The sequence below is a fragment of the Rhipicephalus microplus genome, chromosome 1 (genome assembly GCF_043290135.1).
Source record: "Rhipicephalus microplus isolate Deutch F79 chromosome 1, USDA_Rmic, whole genome shotgun sequence".
NCBI lineage: Eukaryota > Metazoa > Arthropoda > Arachnida > Ixodida > Ixodidae > Rhipicephalus > Rhipicephalus microplus.
The window spans coordinates 269,949,307-269,966,433 of NC_134700.1; the positions used below are offsets into that span (position 1 = coordinate 269,949,307).

Below are 17,127 nucleotides of genomic sequence, written 5' to 3' on the forward strand. Positions count from 1 at the left end.
AGCGACAGTCATGTCTTGCTTACCAAGGCCGCAGGCACCGAAGTGGCTATCTTAAAACACAGTAGCACAACTTGTCGGTACAACTTAAGCTTGTATTAAGTTTAAATATATATATTTGTTTATACTCAAACTAAAAATTTGTTATACTAAAGGGGGGCTTAATTCTTAGCTTATACTTCATTCTTAATTGCTCGATTTCATTGCTGGCTATAGACTTACTTGATTTACAGAAAATGTCTGGTTCCCTTATTTTGATTGTGTATCCTGCAATTTTGCTAGGTTCAGAATGTTCACCTGCACATAGAAAATGACTTACTGGCCTCCGGACTTGTGACAAACACGCTCAAACTCAAGCGGAATACTGCACGACAGCAATTTGCTAATGTCATCAAAGACCTGTACAGTGAAGGCCAACTTCTTAGTACATGACACCACAGTGGCATCTACCCCGCTAAATAGTTGGTGCTTCAAAGATCACCAAACCGTTCACAGTGGACTAAATTAGAAAACATCATATTAGTGGACTGTCACTATTCAACACTCCTGTCATTGCTTTTACTTGGAATATCACCAAACTGGCACCCAAACCGCCACTCACCAAACTTCAAAGTCAGTTTAAATGAGATTAGCATTTTAAATGTCAAAGTTTGCCATCATTTTTTTAAACCTGCAAGTGAGGTGTGCACGCAAAGACCTTTACATCTTGCTGTCCTTGAGGTTGTCAGCAAAAATGCCTTATCATTAATAAGGAACAAAGATCTCTGCATTTCACTGTGTATACTGCTAACCCGGTGATGATTACGTCATGTTAATAGGTGTTACGGTAGTAGTGTTTGAAATGTTTCTGTGGCAGCTATTATTGGCGCTCGGTTTCAACATATAAGAGTGCTTATCATCTGTCGTGCTTTCAGGGGTGTTTTGTACCAGGATCATAGACATCAAACACTTGTTCTACCTATGTGGGGCACAGTTTTTAAATGTTTTTGAGGGCCTTGTGGAGCATATGTATACGTATATATTTTTCGAGTTTCTATGTACAACTCATATTTACTCAATTGTCTGTTACTTTACAAACAGGCAAAACACTCTATTTGTTAGTTTGCATCATATACACAGAATTCTTGCGATGTGCATATGTCACCACTTCCCGAATGCTTTTTTTTTTGTCACACTGTATGCTTCTGGTACATTGTTGTTGCACATGTGTGCCTATAAACTGAACCGTCATGTATTCTTTTAACACTTTTGTACGAATATGACTCAATGCATGTTGTGCTTCTTCAAAATGGAGCTGTTTAAAGCATTCTTTATGGAATTTATATGGTAGTGTCAAAGCGCTGAGAAATCATTGAGCGCTACTGCTCTTACACAAGTACTATATTAAAATGGAATAGCCAATAAAAATTTCGAAACATTGTCTCAGCCAAAACGGGAAGCGAGAAACGTAGTGTTGTTATCTTTGTTCAGGCCAAGTACTAGTGTGCTGTTCTATGACTTCACCGGCGTGAAGTGATAAAAAACGGCAGTTGAATAAACACGAGGTTCTTTTGCCGAAGTGCCTGATGAATAGCAGTAATCATCGAATGACATGATCCATTCTGGCCAGTCGGAAGTCCGGTCGAAGTTGAACGGCGTCGGTGGCAAAATGCCTGCCGCTGAAGGGGCTGCCATTATTCTGGTCGAATGCAGGGCGAGTGTCACAATGGCAAGTGAGAATGGGAGGATCATCCCACTTCCGACACCATGTCGTATCCTAAGCCGAGCGGTACGATGAGAGTGAAAGACAGACGTCACTCTGTTGTCACTGCCTAAAATAACGTCATGTACATTCAACAGCTGCTTTTTTATTACTTTAAACCATACACCAGTGGCATCATAGGGCAGCACACTAGTGCTTGGCCTATACAACAGCAAAACCACAGATAACAACAGCAAAACCACAGAATCATCTCTACTCAAGACTAGTTTAGTTTTCTTTAGTCTCTAATTTTCTGAGCTTTTATTTAGTTATTCATAATGCATGCATATGTACATTCTTTTAATGTGAGGCAGTTAATAACTAACATGAAGGGCTATCCAGTGCAATGTTCTTTTCCGGGCAAGTGCACTGAACTTCTTTTGCCAAGTTCAAAAATTAGACAAAGAGATTGTGTGAAGAAAGTTCAGTTTTCTTGAGTCCCTAATTTTCTGAGCATTTATTTACAGTTATTCATAATGCATGCATATGTACATTCTTTTAACGTGAGGCAGTTAATAACTAACATGAAGGGCTATCCAGTGCAATGTTTTTTCCGGGCAAGTGCACTTGACTTCTTTTGCCAAGTTCAAAAATTAGACGAAATATTGTGTGAAGAAACTGTGTGCCTCATTGAGACCTCAATAGGACTTTTTGAAGGTCTAGTTGGTGCATACCGATAAAAAATTACTGAGCACAAGAAACATGCTACACACAAGGAAGGTGCACAATAGGCAAGTGCTCCTTGTCCCTAGTGTATCTTTCTTGTGTCTTGGGTGTTTTTTTGTGCTCGGTGGTTTTTCACTCAAGTTAGTTTATTGCATGTTAATTTAACTCTGCAATGGAGAATTCAGTGCTAGCACATTTTTTCAGTCATGCTGAACTTTGCTCAAAAGGTGAAGGAGTTTACTGCCACCCTGATATTGCACAATTTAAATGTCACGAGTGTGTTTCTTTCACCTGTTACGTTTTAGGTGGTTAGTATTCACTAAACAGCAAGTTCTTACATTTTAAAAATGGCATCGTTCACATTTACGAGGCCTTTTAGAGCTTCTTATGTTTCCTGCTTATGCAGCCGGCATATGCCATCTGCTTGGTCGGACTCCTAGAATAAATGCAGTGTGATGGAATGGTGTGAAGTCCTTCCCAGTCATAAATATACAGCTGTATGTTGCTTCATTGTGCACCTCTAGCTGTTTTTACTGATGTCCTGTGATTTGTACATAACATGTTTGCAATAAAAACGTGCTTCCTGAACATGCTACCTTCTAATTATGCATTATGGAGTATTTTAAATTGTTAGCAGTCTTTTGTCTTCACAACGTCTTCACAAACAGGTCTTCTCATAAGTAATTGAGCAGTCATTGTGCATTGTTTCGCCATAAGGGTGAAGGAAGGAATTCTACACCAACAAATTTTAATGTCGCAAAAACAGCGACAAGCAGCTCAAAACTTGCAGCGCACGCCTAAAGCAGAAAGGCAGTGGCGTACTAACTCTTTTGCGAGTGGGGGAGCTAACCTACCACACCTGTCAGCCAGTATATATATATATATATATATATATATATATATATATATATATATATATATATATATATATATATATATATATATATTAGGAGGCAGACAACTTCTTCGACGCGCTCACCCTTTCATGTCATTTTTAATACACACAGCACTTGTTCAATAGCGTAAAAAAAGGGCAGTCAGTTTTAAGCAGCATGCACTGGGACAACACTTATATGTTTCTTAGGTATGACGCATGTAACAATATCACACTCGACGCTTTTTATGCTTTACCTCGCAACTTTCGGCATGACTCCAATTATAATAGTAAATATTTTAACATTTAGTGAAATTTTTATGACCGAAAAGAGCTTGTAAAAAAATTCAGTTTTTAAATGTAAAGCACTCCTTGAGGAACCAAAGGTATTTTGAACACTTCTATCTACTTATTTTTGCTTCTCGCTGAGCTCTAGTCCACTGCTTTATTCGTCCCGGCTTCGCAAGCTGCCAACTTGGAGCTCCATCGCTCCAAGTTGCCATAAGCAAGGCTGATCAGATTTATCGGACATTAAAGTGGAAACCTTTCTTGGCGCTTCCAGTGTGGTAAAATTAAAATATTTAGAAGATTAGTTGCAGTCATGTGCTCACAGCAGCTTCGACAGTGCAGCGGTGACGGTAATCCTTTTTGATTAAAGAAAATTATTTTGCCAAACCAGCAAATGCTTTGACAAGTCCATAAAGAGTGTGTTCGTTCCCATCTATAACTGCATCAGCGAGTTGCAGTAGTATAAAATCATGAACAAGTGATGTAATTAATAGGGCACCTGTTAAACACTAGCCTGCTCTGCAGTGCTACTACACAGGGCAGAAAGCGTCGCAAAAAGCCTTCAAGGAAAATCGTCACTGCTGAAATGTTGAAAAATTATCGCTACAATGTACCTTTGCCTTGGTTTTTTTTCTCCTAACAATATAATTGAGTTATTACTAGTGGTGAAGGAAAATTCTGCCTTGGTTGTTCTTTTTTGCAGCGTGCAGTCGACTGTGACTTTAGCTGTCTAAAGTGGGGGGAGGGCGCTCAGCCCCCCAACTTTTCTCAGTGAGGAGCTTAAGCCCCCCCTTGCCCCCCCCCCCCCCCGCTGATACGCCTATACAGAAAGGACTTACAAAATGATAGGATGAGCACAAAGCAACAGCTGTAACAGCTCGACACTTGCAGCGCGCTGCTCAAACACAATGAAGGACGCACTAAACAAATGCGCAAGTACACACAGGACGAGCGCGAACTGCCACAGTTGTTACTTCATGTGTGAGCAGCACGCTTCCATCGCAATGCAGCTGCTGCAGCAAGCGAAGTGACCTTTGTCCTTTCTGTTGCTTCAGTGCAAACTTCCAGAAGAAAGCACAAGACATACAAACTGCCCCTATCAAGAGAAAGATGCGCACGTATGAGCTACCATGGCCAAGAGAAGCACTCGCAACGAGTGACCTTCAAAGCGTTCCTTGCGTGCCGTCTTGCTAGTAATGCCAAAAACATACTGAAGTTGGCGAGCTCAGAGGACTGGCAATGTTATATGGTGTATATAAATAGCTTGCCTATAGTAAGCTGGAGATCGTACGCTCAGTGGTTAAGTGGTGTCTCGTCGCTGTGCGAAGGGCCATAAGTTTGACGCCTCGTGACGTAACTTTAAGCGTAATGCAGCTTTTGCTCAAAGCTGTGTCCGTCTCTCAGCGACCATACACTCCCCAACTGCACATGCGCCAACTTTCCCCCCTCTCCTCGCATGAGTGCACGGAGGTGGGAGGAGGTGGCAGAGCGCAGCCTTCCCTTCATTTCTTCTCTCCCGTTTATCCCTCCACCACAGCTGTGCACTCGTGCATAATGCTACACGTGCTCGCTCCATTGCACTCTCCTAGCAGCACTGCGTGTTCACTTTGCGACACACACACGGTAATACACATAAATGGGAGGGGGGGTATCTTAAGCGGTACACAACGTATACACAGCTCCACAGAAAAGTGAAACATACATGAAAAGATACAAATGGGAAATACAATAGGAAACACAAGTGAGAAACCAGTGCTGCTTCGCATCCCCACATGGTTCCTTTTAGTGGGAGGTGGTGTATTTTTTTTAGATTTTTTTCTTTGCAATCTGTCATATATTCGTGATGGAAATATATCAGTGAAGCCATGGTGGAACACGGCATTAAACACTTTTGTAGAATGAAAAATGAAGTTTAAAGCCATTAAATTTAAACTGAAAGAAGATATTGCAGTTCTGTAATGGCCAACGAAGCGAAATAACGCGTAACACAGGACAATGACGGAGACGGACGAAGCGCTGACTTACAACCAAGGTTTATTTCATACATGGGGCTGTATATAGCACACGAAACTTGATGAGGAGCGAGAGGAGAAGAGTGACATGAAAGAGTAGAATTTGTTATATTTGTATGCATCTGAAAAAAAAACTGTGATTATGTAATCATTCACTTGTCAAATTTCCTGGTGAGGATCGAATGTGCACTGGCACGCACACACACACGCTGTTTTTTCGCTTTGTTGATCATGTTCGAGCCGGCCCAAATAAGCACTTTAATGCAGTTCATTCCATAATAGCGTTTGTTAGAGCATCTGCAACAAACAAAATGCAACTTGTGTTCTGCCTGCACTGAATGTTTAGGCTTGTGCGAATAGTGAATTTTAGGTTCGAAGGGAATAATGATTTTGGTCAAATAATTTCAAATCAAATTTGAATAGTATAAATAACATTAAGAAAATGGGCATATTTATCTTGACCTAACTAACCTGCACAATATTTTTAAAAATTGAAATAGGGCCTCTACGCAAATGCCTTTTTAGTTGAAAGGAAGTCAAAACAACTTCTAGTAGTAGCAGGATTCGACTTTCGGCAGGATGCGAGTCATAACCCTTAAAGTATGTAACATTTTAACATATAAGGGGGCAGACTGATCTTAGACATTTTTTTTTATTTTTTCAGTGATCTTGATCAAACTGCACAGGATTATGCAGTTTTTCTACTGATTTCAAATATTTAATTAGTTTTTCTGTAACTCATCTTGTTCTTGAGATAACTTAAGTTCACTCCCTATTTTTAAGGCCACCATAGAAAAAAGTTCTTAAGTTATATTTAAGATATGTAAACATCGACTAATGACTATAGATTCAAAGTGTGTGAGAGTTTTTTTGTTGTTTTTAGTCCTTCTTGGGTTATTTTATAGCAAAATTAACTATGAATTTTCAAAGCATTTGCAATTAAATTACAATTTCGATGAGTAATTAATTAAAAAGGCTTGTGCTCTAAATTCTGCTCCCACACTTGTATTCTACACACATACAGGTTTCCATTGCGAAAAGAATTATTGTTGTACCTGCCCTAGCTGCAGAGATATTGAGGCCTCAAAATTGAACAGTCGTAAATTTACTTTTTTGAGAAAAATGGAAAAAACTTAAAAAACGCACAGCTTCTTCAAAAAGCTACAATCCTGGAGCGCATGTGTTGAATCCTCGTAAAGGTGCTCATAAGTTCATAGCAGAGCTTCTAACACAGGTGCCGGCAAATTATAAAGAAGCCTGAAAGTCTGTTCCCCACTTTTTTGCAGGTTCTGCATGTTAAAATCTGAACAGTTAGAGAGACATTACAAAAAAAGTACCCCTTCCTGGTGTGTGAAAATTTAGATATATCTTTTTGTCTTTTTGGTCCCAAAGACCAGTCTGCTCCCTTGCTTAGAGCATGTAAGCCGTAACAAACATTTAAGCTTACTAAAATGAATTGATATCGGGGGAATATTTTCATTTAAAGGGGCCGTGCAGCATTTTTTCAAGTAGCTATGGAATGGTTTCACTAAAGAAGCTGATTGCCTCGTTAATTCGCCGGCGCAAAAATGTTTAAAATTCGTCCAGTACGCACGGCGTTGCAAAAATTTGTTGCACGCTGCAAGAGCATTCATTCTTCTCATCCCGACGTAAGTGCCGAGAAGCTAAGCAGGGAGGGATAGCATGGGGAAAAAAAATTCGTCTGGCGTGCTTTCCGAGCTTGTGGAGTCGTTTGCCGCAAGAAGCGAGCAATTTTTTTGGCTTGCGTGTCCTCGGTAGCCTCCACTAGCGATGAGCAGCGTTTTCTGACAGTGCTCAAAAAGTGTTGCAGGGCCCCTTTAAATTTGAAGGGTGGCTTCGCAGCAGAGTAGATTTCTCCTGGATAAGTACTTTCACAGTCTGGCACCCCTACACTGCCGTAAAACCTTGTTTACGGCAAATTCCATTGGGTGAGCAGGAGCACCCAAAAGCACGCTTAAAGTGCTCTCTTCAGAGCCGCCGTGTTTCAGTGGTCCAACAGGTGCAGGAGCACTGTCATCCATTGGTAGAGCGAGAGTGTTTTTGCAGCGCCAAGAGCAGCCAGGAGCAGTCTGCAGTGCTCTCGCTTGAAAAGCAGAGTAGGTGCAGTACGATGAGTCACGTGGTCCTTGAACGTCACGGCCTCCGAATTTTTCTTCAGCCGGCGAGCGCGGCGGCAATTGTAGCAACCATGTGTAGTTGTTTTGACACCGCTGTTTTGTACGGATGGCTACAATAGCTGACGTCTGCCGAATGCATCGTCGCACAAACATACAAGGTATTAGAATAAGCGTGTGGCTGTATTAGAATAAGCATGAAGCGTGTGGCTGACCGGTTTGACACGTATTCTGCTGCTGCCCCACAAAGAATATGCCGGGGCTTCGAATGTTTCAGTCACATGGTCTCCCTACTCGTCACCTCACCTGCCCTCCGGGAGTGCGGCGAATTCCTGTGGTAGGTTGAGCGGCCCCACTCCTCAGAGCCCTGCCCCTCTACTCCTGTTCTCTCAATGGAATTCGCCATTACAGGCGGTACATTTGGAATAATATGCACCTATTCATTCATTGAAAATATTTCAAATTTTTCAATAATTTAAATACGAATCAAACCAAATTGGAATACCGTACTATTCGTTCGAATATTTGAAGCATTCGAATATATGCACAAGCCTATCAGAATGTTCCATTGTTTAGCACTCAAAAGCAGAATGAAGGGCTCTACATGATGCAAGTGTAATGTTGCCTTCACTGGCTTTCTAGTGCTAATAAAAAAAACTGTTGGTGGTCTGCACTCTTTCATATTATCTCCTTTTTTTTCTACACCTCTTTTATTCAGATTGTGTCACACAGTAGTTCAGAAAGAACCAATTAGCCAGCAAAACGGTACCTGCTAGTAATTAGAAATACATTTCAGGGCAATATATACATCAGATCAGTCAACTTCATGGTCTCATTAAGTGCACTCACCTCGATTTGACATTTACAAATTATAAACAAAAGAGAAGGCTGGCCTGTGCAGAGCACATGGCACAGTAAAAGATGGAAGAGCTGCCTTGCTGGAGCCCATTGTGAACTCTGTTGGGGCTTTGTGTAAACAATATTCTGCTGCCATGCAAAAAGGGCCAGCATTTGAATTCAATCATATCCTGAATATTTTTGCTTATTTCAAGCTATTGCAGTTAGCGGCGGTAGCGAACAACTAATGCCACAAAAATTTGCTATTGCAACCTCGGAAGAGCTTTCACTGTAGAACAAAGCATGCTCCATACAAGTGGAGCACGCTTACATTTTGTTGCCGACCATATGGCAGCTACGCAATTTTGAAGGGTACAAACAAGGGTACGGGTTGAATTCCTAGCAAAGTGCCCCATCTAGATGGGAATGACATGCAAAGTAAAGCCACATTCTTAAATTTCAGTGCTACTTAAACTCCAGATTAAAATTTACATGTCGCCTACAGTATGCCCGAACCATAGAGTTTGGTGTAAAGCCCCATAATGGTAGCCTTTTATTTTTTTACTCCTTTCCAAGCAAACGACCTGATGAAACTAAGTGCTTGTTGTGAAGATATTTGCCCGTCAACACATTACTTGGCTCTCATGTACTCAGGAGCCTCAACTACCGATGAACGTTTTCCAAACATGCTCAAATAGCTTTGCAGGGCCTTTATACCAATATTGTCGATTTCTATTATTACACTATCGGCACCCTTCCAAGATTTTTTTTCTTTTCAATTTAGTGGGACATACAGGTTCTGTATGTAGTGTATATTTGTTTTTAACAATCATCATAAATGGATGTGAACGAACAATGGGAGGAACGAGTTTATTGGTCTACTTCAGAGGGATGAAGCGAGAAGAATGTGTAGCACCAATACCGGGCCTACCATGCTTCACAGGCTTGTAGGTGATGCTGAACTCTCCGAGGTAGTGGCCAATCATTTCAGGCTGCAAGAAAAACCAACCAACCTTTAGTGATATAAACAAAAAGCGGCTGTCCTCAGCTTTTCAGCTATTTCATCAGATTAGTGTTGGATGTCCTCAGGTTTTTATCGGTAGACCATCGTGAGAACAAAATCATCACAAAAGGGCTCAAAGTGCAGAAAGCAGCTGCCTTGTGGCTGTCAATGCAAAATAAAATCTCGTGCAGCAAGCGTGGCAACAGTTTCGCCGAGTTACCAGTCTCTAGAAACATGAATTGTGGCCGCAGAACAATTTCAAAGCAGAGTACATCTTTACTTAAAACATTCACCTCTGCCTCTTGCTCAGCTTGATTTCACTTCCTGTATTGCATGCTCCTAAAATCTACAATAACTTTCACCAACACATCACACCAGAAAAACTGCCTTTTTGATCTCGACTCTGTCCTACATTGAATGCAGTCAAGTGACTAATAAATATGAAAAACTTAACAAAGCACGTGGGGGCATGAAATACAACTAGCTTCTCAATAGCAGCATCATCATCATCGTCTGTGCTCACTATTTTCAACATTCATTTCAGCCAAAATTACCACCTTAATCATGGTCACTTCAAGCATCACTGTGAAATGGTGTAACGCTCACTCTCCGAGAGGAACCGCCTACTTTGCATCACCATGTTTACGACGAGGAAACCGCACGAACACTCTGAAAGCTCGTTTTATAACAGACAGTTGCTCCCAGAACTGTGGACTGTAGCTTCGCATAGTTTCAACAAGACCAAAACAAAGAAAACTGCTAGCAGTGCGCTGCCATTTATGTGAAATAAGCTTTCTAGGCAACCGGTGCAGCGCACGCTGCAGAAGCGAACGAACTTATCCACTATTTTACGATAAATACAGCTGGACTTTAGCCTCTTCCTGACAAAGCAGCATTCGCCAAGCTTACATGCAGCGATTTCACGAAAGCCATCGAGAGCAGCCTCAGCAGCACGCTCGAATTTGACGCACCTTGATTTCGACCTGGTTGAAAGCCTTGCCGTTGTAGACGCCGACGATGGAGCCGACCATCTCGGGCACGACAAGCATGTCACGCAAGTGCGTCTTGACAACCTCGGGCTTCTCCAGCGGGCCGCACTCCTTCTTGGCGCGTCGAAGCTTCTTGATGAGGGCCAGAGGTTTGCGCTTCAGACCACGCGAGTAACGCCGCCTTGCACGGCAGTGCATCAGCTCCATCAACTGCGTGCTGAAAGTATAGCAACGAAACTATTTCAGCGACTTCGCATGCATCGAGCCGTGTCATTTCGTCAACTCGCCGGCTCCATAGTAAAAGGCAACGTCACATGCCTCTACTGCACGACGTTGACGTTGCTATAAACAAAGCATCTTCGGAGCTGGAATCTAGCTTGCTATAGGAAACAAGCTCTATGCTATGAGCCACCATGAATGCGATTCGATTAGAAACATTTACACCGTGCAGGCGCCTCGGAAGCCGGGGTAACACCGTGGTCAGGGTAAATATTTCGGCTTTGGTTGCGTTGCCTTCTTTAGTGGTTCTGTGCACTTCCACAAACGCAGAAAAATTCGCCAAGGCACTCTACTGACCTGGACATGTCAAGCAGTTGGTCCAGGTCGACACCGCGATAAGTGTACTTGCGGAAAGTACGCTTCTTCTTGGCCAACTCTTGCTGGTTTTCCTGCGTATAAAGTAAACAATCATGTCATCTGCAGTTTTTTTCATACCCACTGAGTTAAACCAGCACCAAGAGCTCGTTCTCCGAAGCGTTAATTTACGGCAACAACCCCCCATGACCGACCGCTACAACACAATTAAATCTGTCAACAAGCGTCTAGAAACGAAAATAATAAATATTCAAGATAAAGTAGAGCCTCCACGTCACATCCACTACAGCAATCGCGTTTAAAAAATACTAGATTCCGTAGATTATTGACGATTTGAAACTTACATCCTCCATGGCGAAAGCCTCCTCGAAGAGCTTGGTAGGAAAGGAAGGCCTAGCGCTGGCGGAAGCGGAACCACGGGAATTGTGAGGCCCTCTAGTGAACACTTCTTAACAAACTATTTTTGTTTCGTTTTTTCGATTGATGATTGCTATGTGGGGGTTAACGTCCCAAAACCACCACATGATTATGAGAGACGCGGTAGTGGAGGGCTTCAGAAATTTCGACCACCTGGGGTTTTTTAACGTGCACCCTAATCTGAGCTCACGGGCCTACAACATTTCCGCCGCCATCGGATTTCATTTTTTCGAACAATTTTTTTGCGCGTTGATGGTGTTGAGTTGAAACCCGGTTTTTACGTATAACACTGTATGGTGTACTTAGTTAAAACTTCATTTCCTGCCTCCATGGTTGAAGCCATACTATTTATAGTTTTGTGCATAATATGTGCTGTGTACGCGCTGAACTTTTTCAATTGTGAATTCCTCCTAACTTTTTTTATTTTTACATTACGTGCTGATGATGATTGTCGCCCTTTTATGAACATTTTTTTTGTTAATGTCTGGGAATACTTCCACAGCTGAGGTGTTTGAAAGTTCCTCCAAGATCTAGAACACTGAACTCGGCACGGGTATTTTTTTTTTTTTTGCTTTCTCGCCAGTTACCACAGTTTTTCTTTCATGCGCGTTGCGCACACCCCTCTGACGCTTTTACAAATGTGGCTTTTTCCACATAGTACACGGTACATCTGGAGTTCAACAAATAATTATAATTGTCTGAGTGACTGAGCGTCAACGAAACGTTTGAACGAAATGCTTGCCGGCAGCTACTCCACTTCACAGGGTCCGTCGGAGTTCCTAGGCCAGGGCAGCGTAACCTAGGAACTTGGAATATTGATACGTGGTAGTATTGATTGATTTGTGGGGTTTAACGTCCCAAAACCACCATTTGATTATGAGAGACGCCGTAGTGGAGGGCTCCGGAAATTTTGACCACCTGGGGTTCTTTAACGTGCACCCAAATCTGAGTACACGGGCCTACAACATTTCCGCCTCCATCGGAAATGCAGCCGCCGCAGCCGGGAATCGAACCCGCGACCTGCGGGTCAGCAGCCGAGTACCTTAGCCACTAGACCACCGCGGCGGGGCTGATACGTGGTAGTAGAACACAGCCCTCGCAGACCCTCTTGCACGACCCACGTGTGTCATTTCTACACAGTCCCAGCGGCAAGATTAGCACGAAAAAAAAAAAAAAAAGCCACTGCAAAACTGGCTCCATATATCTGGCGTCGCCATGTTTTTCGGAGGGGTAAAGGTTTAATGCTCGTTAATTTTTTCAGATCGGAGGGGTGGGCTTAGACCCCAGTGTCTAGTCTGCTCCCTTTTCATGAGGCACTGCGCCGTGCTCCCTACCCGGAGGTGCCTCTTCCTCTTCTTACTACCACCACCACCTTTTGAGGGCGCGACGGTAGCACAGTGCATTGAGGGGTGGCCCTAGTACACCGCAAACCAACCTCAACCTTACCTCGAGTTTTCCTTATCGGTTTCAATCCATTATAACGCTTGATGAGCAAAGTAGGCCCGTATGCATGAACAAATCTTATTTTACCCTGTTACCATTTCTGTGCGCTTATAACGCACGTAGAGAGTACAGGAACTTGAGGAAAACGTGAGGTAAGGCCAAGGTTGGTTTGTAAATACGTGCCTAAAGCAAGCAGGCGAACACCAAGAGAGCGGACAAGCGGCAGGGCCTGCCCACGAAGATGGAGTGGATCTGCTGTAGTAAGGAGAGCCATTTGTCCTGCCGTGAACAGGCTAATAGGTGGTATGAACTAACGGAAGCACATACGGTCAGCATGCTGCCATCGAAACTTTTCTATTGCTAGGCAGCTCAAGTCTTTTCTTGCATGCACGATGGGGTTATTGAGCACTAGCACCTCAGCTTACATTTAGCAAGTGAGAGTGCCAAACACTAACAGGACACATGTTCAATTGGAAAATTTTTTATTTGAGATTCGAATGTTCTTGGGCCGACGTTATCTTGAAAGACAACTGAACACCAGAAGAGGTCGAACATTGTCTCCAGGCATTGTTCACTATCCACAGCAGTGCTTGCCATAATCCAAGTGCACCTGGCATGACCTTGAAAAGAATCAAGAGTACAAGTGGCTTCTCACTACACTTATTTGAACACTAGACTGTCAATAGATCAATCCGCATGACAACTAGGACTGGGACGGTACAATAGTATGCTCTCATCACCACGAATGACAATAGTTGAATATCCACTCACCTACACCAGCAGATGAGCTAGGGAACAGCACCTAAAACAAGTGAAATGCCATGAGCACCAGCCACATTTTTCATTTTGAAAATTCTAACACTAGACAGCTCAGAATAGATCAATCCGCATGACAACTAGGACTGGGACGGTACAATAGTATGCTCTCATCACCATGAATGACAATAGTTGAAATGAATATCCACTCACCTACACCAGCAGATGAGCTAGGGAACAGCACCTAAAACGAGTGAAATGCCATGAGCACCAGCCACATTTTTCATTTTGGTGAAAATTCTAACACTAGACAGCTCAGAATAGATCAATCCGCATGACAACTAGGACTGGGGTGGTACAAAATGGTATGCTCTCATCACCACAAACGACAGAACCATAAAATGAAAATTTGTACTCACCCATATAGCAATGTTTGAAGCAACCGTCCAACAGTTCAGGGACACCCCAAGCAGACCTGTAACAAAGGGGATTGCTTACTAATAGCAAAGGACTTTAGGATTCTCGAAAGAAACTTGTGAATCAGTGAGGGCAAGTATATTTCACCAAGGAAAATTGAGAGCACTTGAATCATCACACACAGAAAGCAACTCAAGCAGCAGTAAATCAACAAACCTTTCAATGGGACTAGGAGTTTCATTCACCAGTGCTGATTCACTATTGGCTATCTTAACACTTCAAGGGCCGCTCAGGCAAACCTGTAATAACATAGGAGATAGTTTAGCAATAGCAAAGGAATTCTAAAATGCTATAAAAAAAACTTGAGCATCAGTGAGGGCAAGTATTTCACCAAGAAAAATTGAGAGGACTTGAATCATCATACATATGAAGCAACTCGAGCAGTAGTAAATCAACAAACCTTTCAATGGGACTATCCACCAGTTGAGTGATTGATATGTGGGGTTTAACGTCCCAAAACCACCATATGATTATGAGAGACGCCGTGGTGGAGGGCTCCAGAAATTTCGACCACCTGGGGTTCTTTAACGTGCACCCAAATCTGAGCACACGGGCCTACAACATTTCCGCCTCCATCCGAAATGCAGCCGCCGCAGCCGGGATATCTCATCCACCAGTGCAGATTCACTATTGGCAATCGGGCAGCTTAGGCAAACCTGTAATAACATAGGAGATAGTTTAGCGATAGCAAAGGAATTCCAAAATGCTATAGAAAACTTGACCATCAGTGAGGGCAAGTATATTTCACCAATAAAAATTAAGAGGACTTGAATCATCATACATATAAAGAAACTCGAGCAGCAGTAAATCAACAAACCTGTTTGATAGGACAAAATCCAAGAAGCACTGCCTGCAGACATCCCAAATTTGTCTGAAAGAACTGTCCTGAAAAATAAGTGCAATTATCAGAACAGTCCAGAAAATGCAACCTTCTGCAAAGCATGCAAGGTTTCAGCACTTTCCGATTTGTGTAATCAGTATACTCATACGAACGAGACAAAGAATTCATCACATGCAAGAAGGAACTACAATCATTGCATTACTCACCTTTGAAACGAGGAAGAACAGCTCATAGCATGCTGAAATAGGGGCAACGGGAATGAATACCAAGACCTACAACAACCACACTTCATGAATGCAAAGCACATTCAGATATCCTAGAGTGTCCGCAAATGATTTCAGACATATGCTTGTCACTGATCATCACAGGCACAAAGTGACTGTCAAGTGCTATTACAGTGCAGAACAAACCGGCATACAGCATTTACAAAGGCAACATGAACCCTGTGAAAACTTGAGACACTGGCATCACAAGAGACCAGCTGCGACTAGAAAATTTGCTTTACACCCATAGGTACTGCTACACTAAGATTGGGGGAATATTGATTGCAAGAATATAAGCACTGCAGTTAAGAGGCTTTACTAACAAACCACAAAATTATCAAGCACACTAATGTAGAATTTTAAAGCTGGCCAGCAGCATCAATGTGCACTTAAATTAAGGTAAATGGGCATTCTTTCATTACGGCTGCAGCCGGAAATCGAACCCGCGTCGTCGAACTTGGCAGCCCACCTGCTTAGCTACCATCGAGTGCATATTAGGAGCTTTGCCAGATTTGGACTGTTTGATTAAGCGTCGTTTGTAGACCTCCCTTACACATGCGACCGGGTTGCGTGATCCAACAAGTTTTATTTCACTAACACCTAGCGTAGGCTCGAGCATTAGCAAGTATCCGTGTAGCTTGATCTGGGGCTTGAGAGAAATACAACGATGACGAAAAAAAAAAAACTCAGTTGACAGCCACTAAGGAAGTTGCTTCTGTTACACTTACCTCTTAACCGGAGCGTTCAGTCGCTGCTTCAACTAACGCCGACAGGTTCAATCGACGCTGCAATAAAAAAACTCGCCGTCAGAAGTAACCGCGAGAAAGCTGTAGATCACACAATAAAACACGCAGTCAGCCACGTCCATATCTTCATCGTACTCGGTGTGAGCTAGGTTTGTCATCACATGCGCAAAATATTACAGCCACCGCATCGATACTTACTCATCTGCGACCGCCGAGCTGTCAGGTACACGAGTCTGTAAGCAAATCGTGCAAATACGAGGTAAGAGATTGTAGCTGACGTATATAAATATGAACAACATTACTTTGATCAGTGAAACATTCTCCTCACTTTTAGTAGGACAGGGATAACAAGCATCACGTGCGATAAGCTATGTAGCCAAAGAATGGCAGCATACGTACACACGTGGTGTCACGATGAAGCCACGTTGCGCTACCGCTGATACACTGCAATGTTGGAAAAACAAGTCGCAATTAGCGTATTGCGGGGCACGTGCACAAAAGCTTGCATTATTGAAAGATTCAGTCTTAAAGCATTCCTTCAAATAAAGTTAGGAACAGGTCTGTGTAGTATCATCACTGACGAACAAAAGTTTCTCTAAGTTCAGCTGTAAAATCCAACAAAACACACAGGAGTGCTAGCTTTTATAGTAACGATGAAAAATATTGAAATGTTTCATCCTTACCAATTCATTTTGCGAACGATGGATATGGATTGAGACCAAATGTGCCAGGGAAGAATGCGCCTCGGAATGCACCAACAGCTCCGTTCAGGATCAGTGCGCAAAGTGAACAGAGGTAACGCAGTGCTGCAAGTATATTTATATACACTGACACAATACACAGCAGTCATCAGTGGCGCTGCAGGCAGCGCCTTCTGTGTTGACAGATTTGACGCTAGGGGACCAAAAGTGTACAAAAAGTATAGTGGGCAAGTTGCAAAAAAAAAAAAAATGCCAGCGTTCATAGCATTTTATACAATTACTGTATGAAACTCTATGTCAGAATTCAAATTTCGTTTTAAAATCCAAACGTCCCATGGTTAATTTTG

General features: G+C 42.6%; 2 protein-coding genes and 1 long non-coding RNA gene across 3 annotated transcripts in view; 1 reads left to right on the top strand and 2 right to left on the bottom strand.

The window, feature by feature from the left end:
- Nucleotides 1-2,992, top strand: part of LOC119188022 (long-chain-fatty-acid--CoA ligase 5) — a 65,175-nt gene extending 62,183 nt beyond the window's left edge. The window contains exon 21 of the mRNA XM_037436047.2: nucleotides 280-2,992. Coding sequence (XP_037291944.2) covers nucleotides 280-429 — 150 coding nt within the window. The 3' untranslated portion in view covers nucleotides 430-2,992. The remainder of the gene's footprint in view (nucleotides 1-279) is intronic.
- A 6,409-nt stretch (nucleotides 2,993-9,401) lies between these two features.
- On the bottom strand, nucleotides 9,402-11,620 carry LOC119188037 (ribosomal protein S15). Its single transcript, XM_037436049.2, has 4 exons — nucleotides 11,481-11,620; nucleotides 11,119-11,210; nucleotides 10,525-10,759; nucleotides 9,402-9,542 (listed from the first exon to the last, which is right to left on the bottom strand). The coding sequence occupies exons 1-4, from the start codon at nucleotides 11,487-11,489 to the stop codon at nucleotides 9,429-9,431; spliced, it is 450 nt and encodes a 149-aa protein (XP_037291946.1). The 5' UTR covers nucleotides 11,490-11,620; the 3' UTR covers nucleotides 9,402-9,428.
- Nucleotides 11,621-15,275: 3,655 nt separating this feature from the next.
- LOC142817387 (uncharacterized) lies at nucleotides 15,276-16,885 on the bottom strand. The gene is made up of 5 exons (XR_012895206.1): nucleotides 16,763-16,885; nucleotides 16,479-16,523; nucleotides 16,278-16,312; nucleotides 16,062-16,118; nucleotides 15,276-15,308 (listed from the first exon to the last, which is right to left on the bottom strand). It is a non-coding gene; the product is annotated as an uncharacterized LOC142817387 (long non-coding RNA).
- Nucleotides 16,886-17,127: the final 242 nt, after the last annotated feature.

Bases quoted from the DNA above. Each gene is read 5' to 3' on its own strand.
- LOC119188037 (XM_037436049.2), bottom strand. The intron at 10,760-11,118 runs GTCAGTAGAGTG...CTATACTTTCAG, and splicing joins CAACTGCTTGACATGTCCAG to CACGCAGTTGATGGAGCTGA. The intron at 9,543-10,524 runs GTGCGTCAAATT...TTTTTCTTGCAG, and splicing joins TCAACCAGGTCGAAATCAAG to CCTGAAATGATTGGCCACTA.